The sequence below is a fragment of the Strix aluco genome, chromosome 13, assembly GCF_031877795.1.
Source record: "Strix aluco isolate bStrAlu1 chromosome 13, bStrAlu1.hap1, whole genome shotgun sequence".
Taxonomy (NCBI): Eukaryota; Metazoa; Chordata; class Aves; order Strigiformes; family Strigidae; genus Strix; species Strix aluco.
Window position 1 is genome coordinate 11758453 of NC_133943.1, and position 19398 is coordinate 11777850.

The following is a 19398-nucleotide window of genomic DNA, read 5'->3' on the forward strand; positions in this document are numbered from 1 at the left end:
CAAGCTGTTTTTATCTTTAGCCAGTAGCCAAAAGTTTCATGTAGTTTTGCATCCCATATTTTATGATTTTCAAATCCCTGACATCTTTCAAAGCTCTTTGGCTCGTGAGCATGGCCTTCTGACTGACACGAGCCAGTGGACTTGGGTGTCGAGGCCATATAACAGATTACAATAAGCTGTGCCATTTCCAAGGCTCCTCATCTATCATGCAGCTGCTTTCATCGCTCTCACCGCAAGACTTGAGCAAGGATTATGGCATGAACCCTGCCTTTTCTCCATCCCTCTCCTGTTTGCTGTTGCTCTGTCTCTCATTAACCATGTCTAAGAATTTGTGACTAGAGTTGCAGACTCATTGACCCAGATTCGCTAATAATACGGGGGAGAGGAGATTTTTTTCCATGCTTAATCGCTGGCTTCTGTGTATTCTTAGTGCTATTTATATGCAGGAGAACTAAAAGCCTGTAATAAAGATGGGGCCAACTTTGCAGCAAAATTTGTGCACGCATGCAGTGAGAGGCACAACAGGAGAGAGACGGGGGAACAGGGAGACAGAGATGAGTGTAGGTGGATTCACCTATACTTGCAGACCCAGCAGTAGATTTTTTGATAGCAGACCCTGCTTCTACAGCCTGATCCACAAGACCATATTGGTTTATAGCTCAGGGCTCCCCGCTTTGCTCTGAAAATGCCACACTATCAAAGTCATGCACTGGCTTTCTTTGTCTCAAGTTTGATTTCCTTTACCACCAAAAAGCAAAGTCAAGCAGAAGGTCTGGAAGTGGGTTGGGAGAATATTCCTGCCTGATCTGGGAGAGCGTTGGCTCTCCCCAGTCTTTGGGGCTCTGTGATCACTTCTAGGTCGTGGAAGATTTGCTATCAGCACTTTTCATCCTTGGAGCAGGCCTTCTGTCATGGTTTATTTTCTGCTTCAAGCCAGCTGGTGGATCTTGGAGAGAGTCATTGGTTTTTCAGCTGTACTTGCCATCTTTTGGCTCCGATGCTGGTGTCATGATGGGATGTTCAGTTAACCAGGAGAGCTAAGGCCTGGTGTTGGCTTTCCTGTCAAGGCAACTGTTTTTTTAAATGATATGGTTGAACTTCTGTGAACTTTGTGTTCATATGATCTCCCCACTACAAGGAAAGGGCTTAATTTGAAAGAGCAGCGATGTAGGAGCTTGTTTCCTGAGAACATGGCGGGAAGCAGGGGATGGAGCAGCCTGGAAAATACTACAAGGTCCTGCTGGAATTGCCCGTGTTTGCTGATTTGAGAAAAAAAATCAGAACAAAAGGATTTTGCCTAATGCTGTTGGCAAATACTTCTCTGCTTTCATGGAGGAACGCCTAGAAGACCAGAATAAACGTGTCATTAGTCTCTGCCTAGAAAAAATGGGCTTTAGCATTTTGTTTAAATCCCCCATAAAATGTTTGGTTTCAAGCATTAGCCACAGAAGCAAGAGGGTTTTCTCACTTGAAAATCCTCATGGAGACAGGCACAACTTGATTTTGCGAGCTGAAGTCAATCCCCATTCTCTGCCAGGGATTTTTCTGGACTGTTCTGCAATGGAAAATGTTATATGTCCATTAGATATTTGCATCAGGAGTTCCTTCAGTGCCATAACACACCTTTTTTTAAAGGAAAAACTGTCTTTCTTCCTCCCCTCCTTCCCAAATTAGTCTCTTCAAAAATGTCACATTTCCTGCAATTCACTACAGGCTCTTCAGTCTCCCCTTAACGCCTCAATTTCAGTATCACTCTATTGCAAGTGAACCGTGTGGGTTTTTTTAACTCCCTGGAAATTGGTCTCAGGTTAGAGGATCAGGCAAGGAGACCTTTACATCAAAGCAGGGCTCTGGACTGGTCATGCAAACCACAGGAATTTAGATGGGGTATGTTTATTAATTGTCAAGTTGAGTTTTCCAGCGTTTGAGCCAGCAGGATGTTCAGAAATGAGGCCAATTTTTTGTAGCAGCCTTATAATGAATTTGGTAGCCTAACAAATTGCAAATTCACACTGGTGAGCATGGAATAGGCGACACCAGTGCTTCCCGCAGAGCTCCCCAACACATTTTCTATATTTAAAAAAAAATAAAAATGTCTAGGCAGTGCACTAAATTTATATGTGAACAGATTTTTATCTCTTGTTCACAGAAGATAAGATCGCGTCGGAGCAGAATCCTGTTTCATGTTACTGTTAACGTTTGTTATCTGCAGTAACAGCCTAGCCTGCTTCTTCCAGCCTCCGGCAAGGCTCCAGCCCGCGCGCCCGCGGGCGGCTGCAGCATCTCCAGCAGGAAGGATGCAGTGGGAAAAAAAAAAGAAAGAGCGTGGTGAGGACCGTGCTATTACTGGACCATACTGTGATTGACTTTCAGTCCGTGAGGGTTGTCCCTGCGAGCTTGCGATCATGCAGTAAACTTGACCTCATTGTCCCCACCTGTTGGGATTTTCCTATTTCAAAGCAAAAGCCACCTGACCCCTCTCTCCAGACGCCCTGTTTAATGTTCAACAGGGTTGTTGCAGCAGCAGAGACCTAACTATCTACTGTAACAGGAAAAAGTTCTAGTGTTACAGATAAAGCAGCAGCCATAAAGATAAGACACAGGCGTGTTAGGTGGATTCCCTTTTGCCTGTGCAGTGAGTGTTCATAGATGGATTTCAGGCTGCATGCTGCTACCTTTCAGCCTTTTCTCTGAACAGCATGGGGAGACCACACTCCAGCTGCATGCTGATGAGCTGTGTCTCCTGTGAGCTGTTCACCCACAGGGCAGTGGTCCCAGTAATTTCTGTTCCCTTGACATCCTTGCTTTATCCAGTATGCATCCCTGTTTGGCATCTGGCTGCCCCGTAATTTGCTTGCTTTGTGATCCTGTGCATCTTTTGTCATGGATTTACTTGGAGGGGGTCCTTAGGAAAGGGCTGTGGAACCCAGGGAATGTCTTTTGTTGTAGCAGTTGTAGAGTTAATACAGACTGTGGATTTACCCATGGCACATTGGGAAGGCAGTGCTCTCCTCCTCCTCTTCCTCTGACTGTCAGGCTGCCCTCGCCATAGCTCTCTGCTGTAGCTCTGATCTCCTTGAATGTTACTCTCTTCTCCCTCATTTTAGGGCTTGCTGTGGTATTATTCCTGCCTGGCTTGTCCAGCCAAGTGAAGACAGGATCAATCTGGCTTAAGGTCAACTCCCCAGCTAAGCAGCCTCCTCCGTCCAGCGCCTTGGAGAGCAGCAGCCTCAGAGAGGGCTCTTGTTCTGAATTTTGTCTGCTGCTGTCAGTGGGATTACAGTGCCACAGCAAACCTGATGCTGTGAACAAATGGGTGAAAAAAATGTTTATTTTTAGAACTGGAACCATGATAAAGATGTGGAATTTGTCCAGGGTATGCCTGCTGTACCTTTTTGAAATGCAAAGTGCATGTTTGTTAAAATACCTCTCCAAAGGTCAGCATAACCTAAGAAATAAATGTGCTGGCCTTTTGGAAAGCAGGTGAAGTTTCAGATGTGTGATAGCTGCTTGCAGTTGAGACCATGGACGCCCATAAACCAAATCTGTTTCAGTGCCGCCTGTGTGACATCATAAGGATGTGGATGGAAATGCTGCCTTGCCAAAAGGGTTTCTTTTGCAGGTTTCAGTGAGGAGCCCTACGCCATTCTTAATCCTTCAGTTCAGCTTTTTCTTCCCTTTTCCTGGCTGCATATTTGCTAAAGCCCCACTTGTGCATTTGAGGGACTCATGCTGTGAGCATCATGTTTGCAGTTGGTGAGAGTAGGGATGAAAAATGGAAAACTCTGGAATGAAAAGAAGCAAAATGCTGGATGAGACCTCAAGACATCACCCAGGGGGACCCAGTGGATTTGTGTCCCATTTGATGATCTAGCCAGCCTGCTGACATGCTTACAGGGCTCAGGGATTTGAAGTATTTGAGAACCTTACATTTTTAAATCCTTTTAAGCTTCCTGCAAGGTGGAAGAATACTATTACTCTCTCTTAGGCAGGGAAGTGAGGCATAAAGAGAAGAAATTACTTGCTCAAAGCGTTGTAGGAATCTCATAGATGACAAAAAGAGTTGGCGTAGCTCTTAGCTGCCTGTCACAGCATCAGGCACCCTTGGGTAAGGTGGCATTTCTGCCACAAGCTTGGCTGTTGTTGTCCCACTGACGGTCTTTTGGGTAGGAAGGCACAGGCAGGAGAGGGGAGGGTTTGGAGACATAGCAGAGGGACTGGAATGTGATCCAAACTATGGAAACCGAGCCACAAATTAGGGCAATTAATTCAAAGGCACAAACATCCTGTTGAACTTGCCTGGTCCCCGTCAGTACATAATGGGTAAAGCACATGCCCAAGCTCTGCTTCAGGCATGTTTCAGTGGGAAAGTTCTGCCTCCCTTGCCTTGGGTTATGTCAGGTTTTATTCCTGGTGGCAACCGGCAGGTGTTCATGTGAGGGGGGAACGGCATTATAAATAAATTATCCATTCATTTCCTTCTGGAGACTTTCCTATTGTTTAGCCACAATATGCTTTCCTGTTTTTTAAAAAAAACAAAACAAAAAAGCACCAAACCCTGGACCAAGTTCCTCTCTGGCAGGGTGGACCCAGAGCTGCGTTTGAAGTCGGTGCCCATGTCATTGCTCTTCCATCAGTTGTGCTGCTGTCACTGTCCTGCCTTGGTCCTCCACACTTTCCAAAAGCGCTGTGAGAAGCACCTGCCTGGGAGCCATGCGGGAGTGTGTCCCGCTGCGCTCAGTCTTTACGCATGTCTTTTCTCCGGCAGGTTGACGTGGGAGGAAGGCTGGTGCTGCCCAGGGGGTGGAAAGCAGGGGATTCTTGTGACAGCGGAGAAGAGAACAAAAGCTCTCTTCCCTCCTTCCTTCTCCTGGCCAACACAGGGACATTGAGGCCAGGGCACTTGCTTTCACAGGGGAGTTGTTTTTAAATATTTTAGAAAAAAATGCAGCTCGATGGATTATAAAATGAGGGCTTCTCTACATGGGGAGGCTCTTGCCCAGCAAGGTGGGATGTGATGCAAAAGAGCAGCACTGAGCCCACTGGGTCCCGGAGGAGCCTCTTGGAGACTGTGCTGGCAGCACCCATCCGTGGCTTTGCTTAACCCACATCCCAGCTGAATGGCACAAAGGCTCCGGTGAATCCAGATGGAAAATGGGGAGCCGGTGTGGGAAAGCATGGCCAGGAGAGGATTCACCCCTCACTGCTCGGGATCACTTGCCCAGCGCTGTGTGCTGGCTGGGTTCATGCCCCCATGCCTCTCTCTGCTAAGGAAACCCCAAACCACATTTCGTCTGCAGCAGCAGCATCATTGTCAGGAGTATTTGCAGGCAGACACATGGAGCAGCACCCACATGAGCCACGGGTGGGTCTGTGCTGAGAGCAGCCATCTTCTGCATTTCAGCTCTTTAGGAGGCAAGAAATGAGATTTCTCCTGGAAATACCCAAGAGAAATACCCATACCTTCTGCAAGCATGACCCCCCATACCCAGGGAACCCCCTCCTGCACTGGGAGAGCCTGTGGGGAAGCCTGGCCTGCAGCGCTGCTGCAAGTGGAGGTGGTGTGCTGGGCAGGGGGACCGCCCTGAGGGGATTTAACACCCGGGGGGGCTTCTCTGCTCCCCATCTCCCCTGGGACTCTGCCTTCATGGCCCTGGCATGGAAATGGCAAACCCCCCACTGGTGTAAGAGCAAGGATGTATTTATTTACAGTAATGTATGACAGGATTAACCATTACCTTGTGCTGTGCAGCCGTTGTCACAGGCAGTACAAATGAAGAGATACAAAAGACCTTTTATTTAGCCACTGTGCTTGCCTGTCATAATTTAGAATTGCCCTTTTTGTCTTGGTGCAAACAGGAGCTTTTTGCCTTTGTAGCTCTTTGACTCCTGTTGCAGATGCCTGATTTCAAGGGCTAATCCTGTGTTCAGCTCTTGCCTGGGACCCCTCTTCTCTTGCATTCACAAAGGCAGTGGTTGCTTAGAGCCTCTGTTAGTTTAGATGCGAATGCAAGTTCCAGCCTCTCGCTGCCCTACCTGGTATGGTTTGGCTTGCAAATAAAGGTCTCACAACTCCAGCTGTCCTGCCAGCTTTCCCAGCTGAGCTCCCGGCATCTTCTGGCGTGTCTTTCCATGAGAGGAAAGCGTCAGAAAATCCTTCCCTTGTCACAAAGCAAAGCTGGAGGTTGCAGACAGGGAGGAAGCAGCTTGAAGGAAGGGCCAGGCAGGCAGCTTCTAAAGCTTCAAACTTGGCAAAATGTTTCAAAATAAATGTGTGCATGTGATGCAGTTTTATATTTAACAGGATGACTTTGGGCACCCAGGATGCCTTCCATTTTTGCTCTAAAAATCTACAAAGCCAGGTGCAAAGAGAAGGAAAGGTGAAGTGGGTAGGAAATGGGGAGATCAAAGGGCCTGTGACACCGTGGTGGTGGTGGTCATGGGAGCCCTGGTCCTGGAGCAAGACCCCATGTATTCAGGGATATGTAAAAGAGATTGTCCCTGCCTCAGGGGACTTATTGCTAAGGCTTAAGATTAAAAGTTGAGCTTTTTTCATTTCTACTTCATGCTTGTGTGAACTTCACTTTAGGCCTCAAATCTGCTTTTCTTGAAATTGGTCTCGAAATTGCTATTGACTTTAAATGCTGCAAGATCTCACCCATAAATTCTCCTTCTCCCATCTGCAAAACGAGGATGGCAGGATTTCTGTGCCATCTGTGGTGCTGTGAAGCTGAAAACAATCATCATTTATAAAGTGCTTTGAGCTCAAATGGGAGGTTCTGCGTAAAGGCAAGGCTTTGCGAGATGAAATGTTCCTTAATGTGCCAGTTGCATCTGATATCTGAACCAGGGGCTGGGTTAAAATTTTTGGAAGAACAGCCTAGTGATGCAGAGGTGGTTCTCCAGCTGCTAAACGTCGTGGGTTATTTGTGTTGTTCAAAAGCTCCTGTTTATCATTACAAAATTAAGGGACAGAGAAGCCAGTGGCTGAATGTCCCACTAAAATTAGTATCCTACATTCGTGTTCATCTTGGGCACCTCTGATCTTAACAGCCACAATTCTCAGAGATGGTGTGACTCTGGCCACCAGCTGGTGATGTAACAGCACATGCATTGTAAATAGGAAACTTAGAGCCACAGTCAGAAGTGTTAGGCCTTTCCAAGTGCAATAGGATGCATCTGATGGGAACAAAAGGATGTTCATTTTCATGCAGCTTTGCAGGGCGTAGAAGGGAAGTTGCCTAACCTCTGCCCCAAGAGCTACATTTGCCTTATATTTGCATAAAGCTGAGGGCCAAATTGGTGCAACAAAGAGCAGAGTGTGGCCAAGCACAACAGTTTAAGATTAAATAGTGCGGTTCCTAGCGAATAATGCAAAGCACACGTGGCAAGCCAGTTGCAGTTGCCCAGGCTGAGCTAACATATGGCTCAGGTCAAGCACTTCTGACGGAGCCGCTGGTTTCTCCTTTTGCAGACACAAGCCACCAGACCCGCTCCGTCTCCAGTCGTCCCTACTACAGTTTGCCCAACAGCAGCCACGAGAGACGCTCGGTCCTCACTATCACGGAGCCACCGCGTTTCCATTCCCAAGCCAAAGGCAAGAATGTGCGTCTGGATGCTCACTCCCGCAAGGCCACACGGAGGAACAGTTTCTGCAACGGGGTCACCTTCACCAACCGGCCCATCCACCTCTACGAGAAAGTCAGGCTGAAACTGGTGGCTGTGCACCACGGCTGGAGTGGGGCCCTGCGCTTCGGCTTCACCATTCATGACCCATCGCAGATGAGCTCTGACGAGATACCAAAGTACGCCTGTCCGGACCTAGTGACCCGACCTGGATACTGGGCCAAAGCTTTGCCAGAGAGGTTTGCCGTGAGAGACAATATCTTGGCCTTCTGGGTTGACCGTCATGGGAGAGTCTTCTACAGTATTAATGATGAGGAACCAATATTGTTTCACTGTGGTATTAAAGTTTCTGGTCCTCTCTGGGCACTCATAGATGTCTATGGAATTACCCATGAAGTGCAAATACTAGGTAAGTGTGTGTTTTGGCCTGTGGCTTGCTCTTCTGGTTGCTCTTTCCACAGAGGCATGATCACGTAGAAAAGATGCATGATCTATCTGGTTGGTCCTTTCTATGGGACACTTAAGAAAACTAATTTACTGTTGGTTTTGTACCTCAAATAATTAACCATTTTTCTTTTCCAGCAGTGGGAATCCAGAAAGCAATATATTTCAGAGATGTCAGTGATGGAAAGTCCTAAGGCTGTGCATTATAGCAGCCATGTGAAGGGATAAATGGAAGTCATTACATTTAACTTTACCCAGCTTTTTCTGAGCTAGATGTGCTGCTATAGTGAGGAAAAACATGGTGCTGCTTTACAGCAAGGTTCCAGGGACCGAAGAGACAAAGGTGACCAGTTCTGGATTCCCCTGTTCTTTCACAGCTACCAGTTACTGCCAGTCCACTGGAAAACTACCACCCGTTCCCCAAGAGTTTCCTGGTGCCCTTCCCCAGCCCCTCTCTCAACTCCTGGCCTTGGTCCCCACCTAGGCTGTGTTTGCAGACGTAACCTGACTTATCCTTCCCTTACACATGGGCGTCACTGTATGACTGCAGCACAGAATGCAGATGGCCAGCGGAAGAGTGATGAGAAAATGTAGCATGAGCTCCTGTGTGCTTTGGGCTCCTTGCCACTGTGCGCCACATCTCCCCTCACCCCTAAGCAGATCGCTGTATTCAGGTGGTGCCTGGCTGATTTACAAGCATCATCCTTGGGGAGGGCTGTAAGAGGGGATGAATTTGTTCCCATTAGCAAACCAAGCCGATTGCCATGGAATGACTTTCGTGACTTTTACAGTATTGAAATCTCAAATTAATTCTGTGTTAGATGGAGTGTTTTGAACTGGCCTACACCACAGGGAATCTTTTTAAAATACAAGTGTTGTCCTTTTCCAGAGGCTCCTAGGAGCTGATTTAGTTTTAACAGCCAAACTAAGCTGCACCTGCTCGAGGGGATGGTGCCTCCATCCTCATACCAAGCAGACACCAGTGATAAGCTGTGAAATGGTTAGCCCAGTGGGCAGGCAGCTTCAGCACATATTCTTCCAAATAGTACCAATTATTTTACAAGCAAGAAGGCTACATATAAACAACACTTTGCCCTGCCTGCTCTGCCTCAGATGTGTAATTAAACCTTACCAGTAGCTTATCCTGTAATTGCAATTGCAACACACTCCAGCCTCTGGTGCTCATCACAGAGGTGAAGGAGTGTTTGTTGTATTGGCCAGTGCAGCTGCTTCACAAGAGCAGTCCTTCTTCCTCATCAGATTATAGTTAGAAAAAGAAAATGCAGCTTATTTCTGCCCCCCATCCCCTAGTCCTGCCTGCAGCATCCAAGTGAGTAGAGTGAAAGACTCAGCCTGAGGGCACCTGTACTCTGATATTTTTTTGGATCAAAGTACCAAGCTGCACAAACTGCCCCAGGAATCAGGGCAGTGCTCATCCTTCTGGGGCACCAGGGGACCCAGCCTCCTTGCTGCAGATGTGGTGGTCTTGTAGTGGACACATTTGTCTCTCTGTCTCTTCCTCTCAAAATTTTTCAAGTCGTGAAAGCTGTCAAATATAGCTCAAATAGAGATGCACAAAATGTATGTTTCAGCATCATGAAACTTAGATATGTCTTACTCCTGTGTGGGAACATTTCTTGCCAGATACCCTGTGCTTGTGAGAAGCAACTGGTCCAGCCATCAGCCTACACCAGTGGCCTCTCCTGCATGGGCTTCTGAGCGAAAGCAGCCTCTGCTTTGCAGCTGCTGGATGGATTTGAGTGTTCTTTCTTCTTTGGTAAAAGTCTGGTGATTTTCTTCTCCAAGGAGCAGGCAGCATTGGTGCTGGGATACTTCTACCCTCTCCATCTTTGGGAGGACCAGGAGTCTGTTTCATTCACGCATGCTCTTAACTTCCATGTGCTTTGACTTTGCTCAGCTGGTCGATGCCTTACCTTCAGAGTGAAGTGTCCAAGCCACCCTGGGCAGTGCTGGACGTAGAAGGAAGGGCACTCCCAAACTTCCCCACACCTTTAAAGCTTCCCCCAGCCTGGCGTGGCCAAGGTGAAAATCTGGGAAATTAATTAAGAGTCAGCATCCTGACTTTCCCTTTGCTGTGAAAGCGGAAAATAACTCTGTACTGTAAAAATCTTTGTAACGCCTGCAGCAAGTAGCTTTTGTGACAAGCACTTGATTAAAAATCTCTGCAGTGGTGTGAACACCCCTGAGATATGAGTCTTGAAATCTTGTAAAATTACCTCTCTTGGACACACTTGTGCCTAGACACCTCACAGCTGTAAGGCTATGACAAGGAGTATGAAAAGAATAGATAGTGATGCTTGTGCTCCTTTGCCCATCACCGTTTTGTGAATTTGGCTTGCACAAGACCTTTGGACAAGATATTGAGAAGCTTCCTTCTTCTACAGAGCAACCCCAAAGCTATTAGACCCCTCTACTGAGAAGGCTGTAGGACTGCACTGGTTTACAGCTTTTCCCAGTTCACCAGTGCAAGGAGCTCCCAGATTACATGGGTGCTTCATAACACTTGTTTTTCCTCAGCTAGTGCCAACATGCAGCTACTTCTCTGCCTGCTGCCTGCTCCACATGCGACTCTCCACCACTAGCTGTTCATTAGTGGTTGACCTCGGGCTAATTTTTCCATTGTTTTTCCATTCAGAGGAACAGAATTCAGATAATCTATAGGCTGGAATAATAACAATTGTAACCATAAAAGTAGGCAATTGTATCTTGACTAATGTCCCTTATCACTGGGTTTATCTCACAGATAGCATGTTTGCAGAGACCATGACCACTGCTCGTCTCAGCACTGCCCGTCTCAGCACTTGCCTGCCACAGAGCAACCATGATTCAGCCAACTTCAATAACAACGAACTGGAGAATAACCAAGTGGTGGCCAAAATTGCAAACCTAAACCTAAGTCGGGTACCAGGACTTGCGACAGACAACCACATCATCCCCTGTTGCCCAAACCGACGGCAGCGTGCCCAGGGGGTCCCGGCCTTTCTGGACACAGACCTGCGATTCCACCCCACCCGCGGACCTGACATCACCTTTTCTCAGGACCGGATGGTTGCGTGCACCAACTGGCAAGAAAGCAATAGGACTTTGGTGTTTTCTGACCGGCCTTTGCACATCGGTGAAAGCCTCTTTGTGGAAGTAGGACACCTTGGGTTGCCATACTACGGGGCCCTTTCATTTGGCATCACTTCTTGTGATCCGAGTACTTTACGGACAAATGAGCTCCCAGCAGATCCAGACTTTCTCTTGGACCGCAAGGAGTACTGGGTGGTTTACCGAGCGTTCCCGGTCCTCAACAGCGGCGACATTCTCAGTTTCATGGTCTTGCCGAATGGAGAGGTGCACCACGGGGTGAACGGAGCCAGCCGAGGAATGCTAATGTGTGTGGACACCTCACAGTCTCTCTGGGTGTTTTTTACAATCCATGGTGTAATCAACCAGCTCAAAATATTGGGTAAGTGCAGCCAAAAGAAATTATAATGGGGAGCACCTGGCTGGTGGCATTTCCTGGGCCAGAACGAGAGCTGTGGGTTTGCATTCGCAGTGTTGCCTTTAGCAGGCAGTTACTGATGTGAGTAAGCAGCTCCTGATCTCACCTTGTGTTTGCAAACAAGAGTGAGCAAGACATGGTAGCTGTCACAGATGTATGCAGCCTATATAAGTCCCCCAGAAAATGATGAGACTTGAGAGATAAAATAAGCAGCAGGTAGGGAGGCAGGGATGCCTGTGGAGGGGACAGCTGGGTTTCAGAGGGTTTGCTTTTAAAAGGGATTCTTTATAAACGCACTATTCTAGCCAACAGGTGTTAAAGTCCTGCCTTGGTAAGGGCGATGAATTTTGTGAGCACAGCTCTGGTTTAAGCATGTGTTTTGCTGACGGACAGTAATCGCTCCCCAAGCACTGCCACAGCTTGGGTATCAGATGTCACTTTTGATCTATTGCTGGTGACCAGTTACAGTGCTTCTCCTTTCCTCTTGTTTATGATTATGTCAGAAAAGCAGATGTTGATGACTTTGTAAAGCAGGTTTTTCTCATTTAAAGCAATGTCCTTTCCCTGCTGCCCCTGACCTGACAGTGAGACAGTGATAGCTTGAGGTGGCTGCTGCTGAAGAGATTGGAACCATGGGGAAGTGACTTTACACCCCAGATGATGGCTGTCAGATAACCTGGTGCTCACTGCACTGAAGCACTGAGCAGAAATTGTAGTGTCATAGTGAGGTCCAGGCTCTGGAGGTCACATCCAAAATCATGCACCTGTATCGTTACTAAGGGGCAGCACTTAACTCAGCAGCTGGGCTTTCTCCTAAAGCACATTGTGCACATGAGGTGGGAGTGGCTCACTGGGTTGAGGGGCATTTTTCTGGGGTTTGGGTGTTCGTCAGCCCCGCGGCAGGCTCAGCTCTCTCCTGTGTTTGCAGGCACTGTGCAGTCCAGCCCAGTGACCGTCTCTCCCTCAGGATCCCCCGGTGGCTCGCAGTACGACAGCGACTCAGACATGGCCTTCAGCGTCAACAGGTCGTCGTCTGCTTCAGAGTCATCGCTCGGTAAGGAGAGCCTAGCCCTCGGCACCCGGCTGTGCTGGCCACACCGAGACAGGAATCTGGGCCGAGACACGATGCTGTGCAAGACAGCAGGGCAAGGTTCGGGGGGAGATGGTACATCTCCTGCAAGGCCAACAGGAATAATTGGAAGAAAACACCAAGCGGTGGGAAGCTTTTCACAGCCTGAAGAAGGGCTGTATGTTGCTTCCCACTTTGTCAGTCTGTCTAATGAAAGTGGTCCATGTGGGGCTGCCCTTGCTGCAGCAGCAGTGGTTCAGTAGAGGGGGGTGTGCTGTCATGTCTGGGGGTCTTACACCACCCAGACTGCTGCATTCTGCGCTGCCACGGCTCTGCTGCTGGAGGGATGCCCATGGAAATGCTCACGTGCTGGTGTCTGGGTCTCAGGCAGACAGCCCGGGGTGCCCTGCCCAGTACCATCCCTGGCACACACCGCCGTTACACTGTGCCACAGCCGCACAGCACGGCCAGCGAGATGCAGGAGCACCCTGCATGGAGCACTCACACCATGAAATGGGTGTGCAAAATCACAGCCCTGCTTGGGGGAAGCCCAGGCAAGCCGTGCTTTGCCCCATCTGTAGAAAAGGGACGGCAGGCTCTGCCCAGAGCTGTACCTGTCCTACCAATAAGAATACACAGGGGTTTATTTGGCCAAACAAACCAGGCAATGACTAAGGAAGGAAGAGCCTTAAAAAATTGACTTGAGGGTGTGTGTGTTGTATGTTGTCAGGTCTATACCATCCTGGCGACTAAATGACCTTGTTCCTTCTTCCTCCTTCACAGTGACTGCTCCCAGCTCTCCCCTGAGCCCCCCCATCTCTCCTGTTTTCCCCCCTCCGGAGCCATCAAGCAGCAAGAATGGGGAATGCACCGTCTGCTTTGACAGCGAGGTGGACACGGTGATCTACACCTGCGGACACATGTGCCTCTGCAACACCTGTGGTCTTAAGCTGAAGAAGCAACTCAACGCCTGCTGCCCAATCTGCCGACGGGTCATCAAAGATGTTATTAAAATATACCGCCCTTAGCGCCCGGCTCGGGCTGTAGGAAGGGGGAACGCCGCTAGCAGTAACCATGCCTTTCCGTCCCTGCTTATGGGTTATCGTGCTGGTCAGTCGTTATCAAGTGGCTCGTTATCTGTGTTTCCTTATTTGACTGGTAGGGCACAATTCAGGGATAAAATTGAGCTGAGGATCATGTGGGGCCCAAAGGCACGGCTTCCGTGTGCCCATGGGCAAATCCAGGGAATCGTGGTCTGGACCCGACCCAGCTGCAAATGAGAAATTTCCCGTGCAAAAGCTCTTTTTTTACCTCCTCCTCCTCTGGAGGAGGCTTGCTGTGGTGCAGGCTGGGAAGGGGAGGTTGCCACTTGGTCAGTGCCGGGTGCCACTGGGCTTCCCAACCCCAGAACCCCAACAGCTCTGGGCTGCTGCCGGGCGCTTGCGCTGTGGTGGAACAAAATTAGGACAAGGCCCAGTGGGAGGGTTCAAAGTAGACAAAACTGATCTGGAAATGTCACGTTCATCCGCGTAAGGGGAACTAGCTAAGGCCGAAATAGTAGCACAGCCAGATTCTCACTTCTTTGAGTTTTGCCCCCCTGAACAGGTTTCTGGGGCACATGGAGAAGCTGGTCTGGACTTAACCTAAAGCAGCTTTTACTTTCTGTGGCAGAGCAGGGACTTGGCCAGGGAGGCTGAGACCCAGGGAGCAGCCACGGGGTAGCAGTGAGGAGCACGAGCCCGCTCAGAGCCCCAGCCAACCCCAACTGCTGCAGCAGCAGCGATGGAGCAGCGGGCAGCAGTGATGGGCTGTTCAGGCACTGCTCTGTGTCTGGCTGCTGAAGCCATAAATTGCAGCCTGTGGATGAGAGGGTTGTTTAGGTGGGCACACTGCAATCCTGGCTTAGAAAAAGCACGGGGCTACCACCATCTGCAATGATGGTGTTTGTCACCTCCAGGCACACACGCCTGCATTTTGCTCTGCTCCTCTTCGCAGGCGGCACAGCTGCCGTCTCATACCGTCCTGCCTGGCTCGCCTCCCCCAGCCCTTCCCCTGCAGCCAGCACCGCAGCAGGGCTCAGCCTTCCTCCCACCCCACCACAGGGACTTCTTGGAGCCTGTGGTGAGAAATTAATTTCTGACCCAGTCCCAGCAGGCTCACCTTTTTTCTGGGGACTGTGTATGTGCTGATTTTACCTGCTCTTTCTCCTGCCTTTCCAGGTTTCTCAGCACAGCTCCCAGCTGTCCAGACATTGGGTCCCAACAGTAGATGAGAACTTGTTGAGGTGAACAGGGATTTATTTCACTTGGCTTTACTTGAGAGAAGGAAAGAAAAAGGCTCTGGGGCTATTTGATGTTGGGACTTAAAAGGTAAATGGGTTTCAGCTGTGATATTAGACAGCTACAAGCAGCAGCAATCTGGATGAGCTGGGCAGCATCTGAGCATGCAGCACTGGGGCTGGTGCAAGGAGCTTGGTGCCCTCCTTCCCACTGCTCCCACAGGAGCTGCCCTCCATTCTCCGTCCTCTGCCCACTTGCATGGCTCCTATCCAGTCCTTTAGCCTGAGCCTGGCCGGTTTCCTGCTGGTCCAGGTTTGCAAATTGAGGAAGAGACAGGGTGCAGATAGGAGGATGAGAGAGGGGCTGGTGTCATTTTAGCTCGGTGACCATGTGCCACCAAGTGGGCAAGAATGTCTCTCTTCAGAAAGGTGCAATTACCACATTTTAGTCCAAAAGAGAATAAAAGAATAGCAACCCCTGTACATTTCAGGGCTTCTGGGCACAGAGGGGCAGTTTGAAGTTGTCGGTGTCTGTCACCTTGCCTCGCCATTCACTCTCCCCTCCGAGGCGGCGGTAGCTGTGGGTGCCCTGCCGTCTGTCGCGGTGCTGCTGCCCAGGGGTGGTCTGGCGGTGCTGGCCGTGCTGCACTTGGTCACCAACCAGCTCTCAGCCCCGTCCCAGCCCCGCTCTGCCATCAGGGAGAGCACACCCAGGGGAGCAGCTTGTCCTCCTCCCGCAGCGGGCTGTGGCTGCCAGCTCACAGAGCACGGAGAAAACTTTTTTTTTTCCTTGAAGAGCTAATTAACATTTTAATTAAGTGTATAAATGAGAGGCTGCTGTGGAGCGAGATCTCTCGCCCATTGCCCTGCTGCATCGGCACGAGAGCCTGCCGGCTTTGCAGAGCCCTTTTTGGAAATTCGGCTCATGCCACTGGCTGTGCCACTGCCGAGTGTGCTCAGCCCTCAGCAGAGCCACCAGCACTGCGACTGCAGCACAAGTTCACTTACACCTTTGCAAAGGAGGCAGCGAGGGCAGCTTTCCAGCAGCTGGAGCTTTGCCCAGACCTCCAGGCTGCTCTCCCCCCGGGGACTGTAGGCATTGCCTTCACAGAGACCTCCCCGGTCCCGCGCTTGCAGATCAGGGTCTGGCTGTGGTCAGTGGGTGCAGCACTAAGAGCATGATGATGGCAAAGGACGTGAGCATGGGATGAAAGGGCGGGTGGGTTAGCGCCTGCCTGGTGAACAGGCTGCAGTGGGAGGCCTTTGCATGATGAGGAATTCAAGGAAAGCTGAATCCGTGGCGAGCGATGCTAGCTTGCATCAGGTCTGGGCTAGCAAACAGCAGTGGCCGTCCCTGGGGCTGCTGTCCCGGGTTCAGAGGTGCCTGGTCCCGTTCGGTGGCTGCACACAGCTACGTGCACGAGCAGAGCAGAGCCCATTTGCTTCACTTGACACCTCAGGTCCTCAATGAGTGGGGCTAATTGCATGCCCGGGGTGGGTTTTCTTTTTTGGTGTAGCTCTGTTTGGGTTTTTTTTTAAGCCATCAAGGAGAAATACCGAATCCACCCCAGGCTGTGTCTGAGCTGTTCAGGACACATTGCACAGGTTGAATTTTTGCTGTAGCAGCTGAGACCAGTTTCCAGAGGGCAGCATCCAGCAGGGCCAGCAAGGTAGCCAGCTCAGTTAGTGGCCAGAGTGTGGCTGTGCAGCGAGTGGGATGTGAGAGCAGTGGATGTGTCACCTCGCTTATCTGAGAGCAACAGGAATTTTCCAAAATAGGCCTCTTTTAAAAAAAAAAGATTTCCAGGAAAAGGTAGCCTCTTACAGATTTAATTGTTAGTACTTGTATTGCTATTTTTTTTAAACAGTCCGATGATATATGATTTGTACAGAAGATCTGTTTGTGCCTTATAAGGGTGTCTGTGCACTTTTTATCCTTTTTAAAGCAACTTTTAAAAAAGAAAAAAAAATGGGGGAGAAAACGACACAGATTAATGGTAGTTTTATAGAATTTTGTGTTCACTGAGAATCCTGCTTTTTTTATATATATATATTGGAGTGAAAAAGTGTTTATTTCCATGGATTTTCCCCCCTCTCCTCCTAACCTATTTGTTTTAAAATTTAAAAAAAAGGAAGAAAGAAAGAAAAAGAAGAGATAGGGGAATTCTTTTACCTTCCCCTTTTCCAAGACAGTTACTCTCTTATCGTTACCTTTATGATTCAATACTGTGACCTGTACATCATGTTCAAGCTGAATCAGATTTTGGACCTCTGTATTAGGCTTTTCAAGTAAATCACTTGGGGGACCGGGGGGAGGGGGAGGGCATCGCACGAGGGAGGGAACTGCACTTCTACATGTCAGTGCTCTATAGCGTTGTGTTCAGTGCTGTGTGTTTTACTTTTGTCCATTTATCTGTTTTACATTAATATAATTTTACTTGTTTATGAAACAAATAAAACTTCGGCTTGTAAAGAGTGCTCCCGGACGTCTCAAAGTGTGTGACCTGAAGGGTGAGCAAATACTTTATTTCCAAAGCATGGCAGTACTAATACATAGAGGCTCAGACACCTCTGCTTCCAAAAAAAATCGTTAGGCACTTTAAATGCCTTGCATGAGCTTTGCTTTGCTCCTGGGAGGTCACTTGCACAGTGGCTGCTCAGTCCCTTGATGGGCAGGGTAGGGGGGATTCCTGGCTCATTTAACCTTGCAAACCCTTGAAAGTTTGTCTGGCCACTGCAGTAAAAGTGGTGTATTTTAGGGTTACAGACGCAGGGGGGGTCCTGTGGCAGATGCCCTCTCCAAGTGCCCCAAATTCTTCATCCATCCTGCACTGTATCAAGCAAGGCAGCTGCCAGCCTGGCCCTGCTCTTGTGCCCGCGCTGGGGCTGTGACAGCCTGGGCACTGTGCCGGCTGGCCCAGGGAGGCAGTGATGCAGACACCGGGCAGGAGGGATGATTTTTCTTTTCTTTTCTTTTCTTTTCTTTTCTTTTCTTTTCTTTTCTTTTCTTTTCTTTTCTTTTCTTTTCTTTTCTTTTCTTTTCTTTTCTTTTCTTTTCTTTTCTTTTCTTTTCTTTTCTTTTCTTTTCTTTTCTTTTCTTTTGGCTTTTTTTTGTTTTGTAGCAGTGTCTGGCTCTATTTCACAAGCAGAGGACAACAGAAGGCTGCTCTGTAAACTGTTTATATCCCAAAATGTGGCCTGCTGAAGCCAGATACCAGTCAAGCAGCCTCCGGTATGGTTTAAAGTGGAGTGGAAGAATTCATTCATAACTCTGCCCTGGCAAGAACATGGCCATAGTTAAGCGTTTGCACAGAAACCCTCACGAGCCACAGGTGGCGAAGGAGCCTGACAATGGCCATTTATGACAAGAATGCCTTTTTATAAACTCTGCTGCCCCACTTTATCCAGAGAGATGATCCTTGTGAGCTGCCAACAGACTAACGCTGCCGGTCTCAAGCCATGAAGTGACTTTGCATCACATTTGGCATTAGTGTGATAGCCCCCTCCAGCCACTGCTGGCCCGAGCCCCAGGAGAGCATGGAGGACCACTGCCTGCTCCCATCACCTGCGCCCACAGCCCCCCGCTGCTCTCCTCCCCTCTGCCAGCCTGGGTGCCATGACACAGGTACCAACCCAAACCGAGCCTCCCATGGCTGAAGCCCAACTCATTAGTGCTCTGCCAGCTCCGCTTGCAGCACAGCCACACAAGTGCTGGAGATCTGGGCAGCAGCCGGCACTGCTCAGCGCCAGGAGCAGTGTGCCCACGGGGACGTGGTGTCACACCTTGCCAGCTGCAAGGAGCTGCCTGAGGTGGGACGGGCCTGTCGTGGCCATGCTGGTGCAATACTCCAGGTTATGTCACAGGCCCTGAATTTCTCCCTAGCACACTTAACTGCTGCTGGATGGCAAGCAGCAGCAGCAGCAGGGCAGGTGCTGCGTGCCAGGCTGATGATGTACAAGCCCTGCATGGAGCACGGGCGGGCAGGTGCTCGCTCCTGGCACAAGGCACGTGCTGCAAGCAGGTGAGTGAACACCAGCTGACAGGGGGAAGCAAGATGGGCCCCAATGCTACGTGCAACATGGCAGGCACTGGGCTGTTACCTGCTGCCTGCACAGACCTGCATATGGTCCTTGCAGTCCTGTACAGGATCCATGCAGACCAGGTGGGTTGTGGACAAGACTTGCATGTCCCAGGCTGCCAGGCAGTGAGCCAGGCCAGTGGCAGATGCTCTTGCATGTCTTTTTTCCCCCCTTCTTGCCTACCCCTTACCAAGCACTGCATGTGCGCAATACCACAGCCCCCTGCCAGAAGGCATTTGGGCTCTGGGGGGGTCCAATCCCCACTTTTGCCTGAGCCTTTTCAATTAATGTAGCCTCATTTCCCAGTCAGCCTGCACCCCCAAGAGCCCTTCAGGATGGGCAATCTCTCTCTCTGTCTCGCCGCACTTCCCCCAAAATCACCAGGCTCAACCT

At 49.5% G+C, this 19398-nt stretch overlaps 1 protein-coding gene across 1 annotated transcript in view; it reads left to right on the top strand.

The window, feature by feature from the left end:
* The window catches only part of NEURL1B (neuralized E3 ubiquitin protein ligase 1B), a 35947-nt gene extending 18544 nt beyond the window's left edge, over positions 1-17403 (top strand). Inside the window, exons 2-5 of the mRNA XM_074838731.1 lie at positions 7475-8035; positions 10835-11542; positions 12507-12632; positions 13431-17403. Coding sequence (XP_074694832.1) covers positions 7475-8035; positions 10835-11542; positions 12507-12632; positions 13431-13675 — 1640 coding nt within the window. The 3' untranslated portion in view covers positions 13676-17403. The remainder of the gene's footprint in view (positions 1-7474; positions 8036-10834; positions 11543-12506; positions 12633-13430) is intronic.
* Positions 17404-19398: the final 1995 nt, after the last annotated feature.